Source organism: Notothenia coriiceps, unplaced genomic scaffold, assembly GCF_000735185.1.
Source record: "Notothenia coriiceps isolate Sejong01 unplaced genomic scaffold, NC01 NC01_scaffold00004159, whole genome shotgun sequence".
Classification (NCBI taxonomy): Eukaryota; Metazoa; Chordata; class Actinopteri; order Perciformes; family Nototheniidae; genus Notothenia; species Notothenia coriiceps.
The window spans coordinates 43,706-46,132 of NW_011336860.1; the positions used below are offsets into that span (position 1 = coordinate 43,706).

The window sequence follows — 2,427 nt, forward strand, 5'->3', positions numbered from 1 at the left end:
CTACAAATCCCAGAGTCGCGTAAGTGCTGTCATAACTGATGTATTCCCTCCAGATAGCTAAAAATAAATGTACTTACTGTACTTACTTACTTTAACAAGATGCCTGTGTGCTTTGTACCAGGTTGTTATCATACCAGTAATAGTACCTCTTGCTCGTTCTCGAAGAGCAACTAAAACAAAACACGAGAGTGTACCTTGTTAGCTAATGTTAGCTAGCTGACATTAACGTTACACATTACACTCGTGTTACTCACCGAAACCTTGTAAAGCCGGTCCCGCATGCTGGCTCTTACGGAACCGACTAACTCCCCTTTTTCGTATGTACAGCTCTCAACATGCCCAGACTTGTAGTGATTTTCACCTCTTTTAATACTTTTCGCCTCATTCTGAAAGAAAGAGGTGAAATGTACCAACGTGACGGCCATCTTGGTGTTGGTGACGTGTGCAAGACCAGAGTTGTAGTTCATTGAGCGCTTCACACAAAGAAATGTGTAACTTCACAGTTTTACGACACATTTTAATTTTTTTACTTGCAAAATTATCTTTTAAATTGACAAACATCATATGTGTAATTCGTGGCACAATTCAAACGGGATCGAAAATAATCTTTCTCTCTCCATTGACTTCAATACATAATTTTTCCGAAATAAGGTCCCATGGAGCTCCCCCGGAAGGGGAGGGACTTCGCCACTCTATATGCATCTGCTGACTCTTCCCCCTTGGGAAACCCTGATGTATCAATACAACAGGAACTTAATACAGCCTGTAATTGTTTAAACAGTACAGTTGTTGGTATAAAATAGCTGTCGAGTGCGCTTGCATTGAGAGGATACAGTATTTTGTAAGTATTTTCAACATACTACTTGACTTTATCATTTCAACACAAACACACAGTAGCTTAATAGTCCTCGTCCATCCTGACATATACATTTGTAATCAGTAATAAAGATTGACGTTTAGAAAGTATGTTGTAAACACCAGTACAAGTTGTTTGAGTATGTCAAATTGTTATAGCATTAGCGATTATACTGTAGATGACACTGGGCAAGTACTATAAATGAAAAGGAAAATATGTCCGTTAATCAATGTTTATTAAACCGTTGCTGTCTTTGTTTTGCCGCAGACGAAGGACTGGTGGACGTATGAGTTCTGCCATGGTCGGCACATCAGACAGTACCACCTTGAAGGTAAGAGCTCACCTTCATGTTTTTTATCTGTGTTTCACAAGAATTGCTTTGACGGCTGTTGCTCTTCTCCCCTCAGACACAGAAATCAAAGGGGACATTCTCTTCCTGGGTCATTATGAATCTGAATTTGATTGGAGTAATGACACAGCAAAGGTAAAGTTGCCATAATGTTGTGGTGGTTTTTAAAATTGATTTCTCGTTTACATTTAAATAGCCGACGCATGATTAAATGGCCTTCGACTAAAGTCATTTTGGGTTAATTAGGAAATGCATGCTAAATTACTTATTTCAGTTGATCTACAGTATAAGCACCTCTCTGGTGAACACAGGTTTAAAGTTAAAAAAATTGTTTACGGGGACACTTATCAATTGATCAACTATCGTATTTTAAGTTGAATAAGAATTTCTAAGGTCAAGGATAGCCCTACATTACATTACATTACATTGCATTTAGCTGACGCTTTTATCCAAAGCGACTTACAATAAGTACATTCGACCAGGAAGATACAACCTTGAAGAAAACAGAATCATATAAGTATGTCAGGTTTCATAGAGCTAAAACATTTCAAGTGCTACTCAACTGGCTTTAGATAAGCCAGTCCTTTGTTAGTATATAAGTGCTCTGTTAGCAGTTCTTTGTTACTAATTCTATCGCTCGAAGTGGAGTCGAAAGAGATGAGTTTTCAGTCTGCGCCGGAAGATGTGCAAGCTATCTGCTGTCCTGATTTCAATGGGGAGCTCATTCCACCATTATGGAGCCAGGATAGCAAACCCACGTGTTTTTGCTGATGGGAACTTGGGTCCCCCTCGCAGTGCGGGCGCAGCGAGCTGTTTGGCCGATGCAGAGCGGAGTGCACGTGCTGGGGTGTACAGTTTAACCATGTCCTGGATGTAGGAAGGGCCAGATCCATTCGCAGCATGGTACGCAAGTACCATTGTCTTGAAGTGGATTCTAGCAGTTACTGGAAGCCAGTGAAGGGAGCGGAGGAGCGGCGCGGTGTGGGAAAATTTAGGAAGGTTGAAGANTGGAGAGAGAAAACTTATCTTTTGATCCCGTTTGAATTTTGCCATGAATTACACATATGTTGTTTGTCAATCTTTAAAAAATCATTTTTTTTTTTTTTACTTGCACATTTTTTTTTTAAATTGACAAACATCATATGTGTAATTCGTGGCACAATTCAAACGGGATCGAAAATAATCTTTCTCTCTCCATTGACTTCAATACATAATTTTTCCG

At 39.6% G+C, this 2,427-nt stretch overlaps 1 protein-coding gene across 1 annotated transcript in view; it reads left to right on the forward strand.

Annotated features, from left to right (window-relative positions):
• Positions 1–2,427, forward strand: part of LOC104942129 (protein OS-9-like) — a 26,634-nt gene that overhangs the window by 8,288 nt on the left and 15,919 nt on the right. The window contains exons 3-4 of the mRNA XM_010767328.1: positions 1,124–1,187; positions 1,264–1,340. Of these exons, the coding sequence (XP_010765630.1) occupies positions 1,124–1,187; positions 1,264–1,340 (141 nt within the window). The remainder of the gene's footprint in view (positions 1–1,123; positions 1,188–1,263; positions 1,341–2,427) is intronic.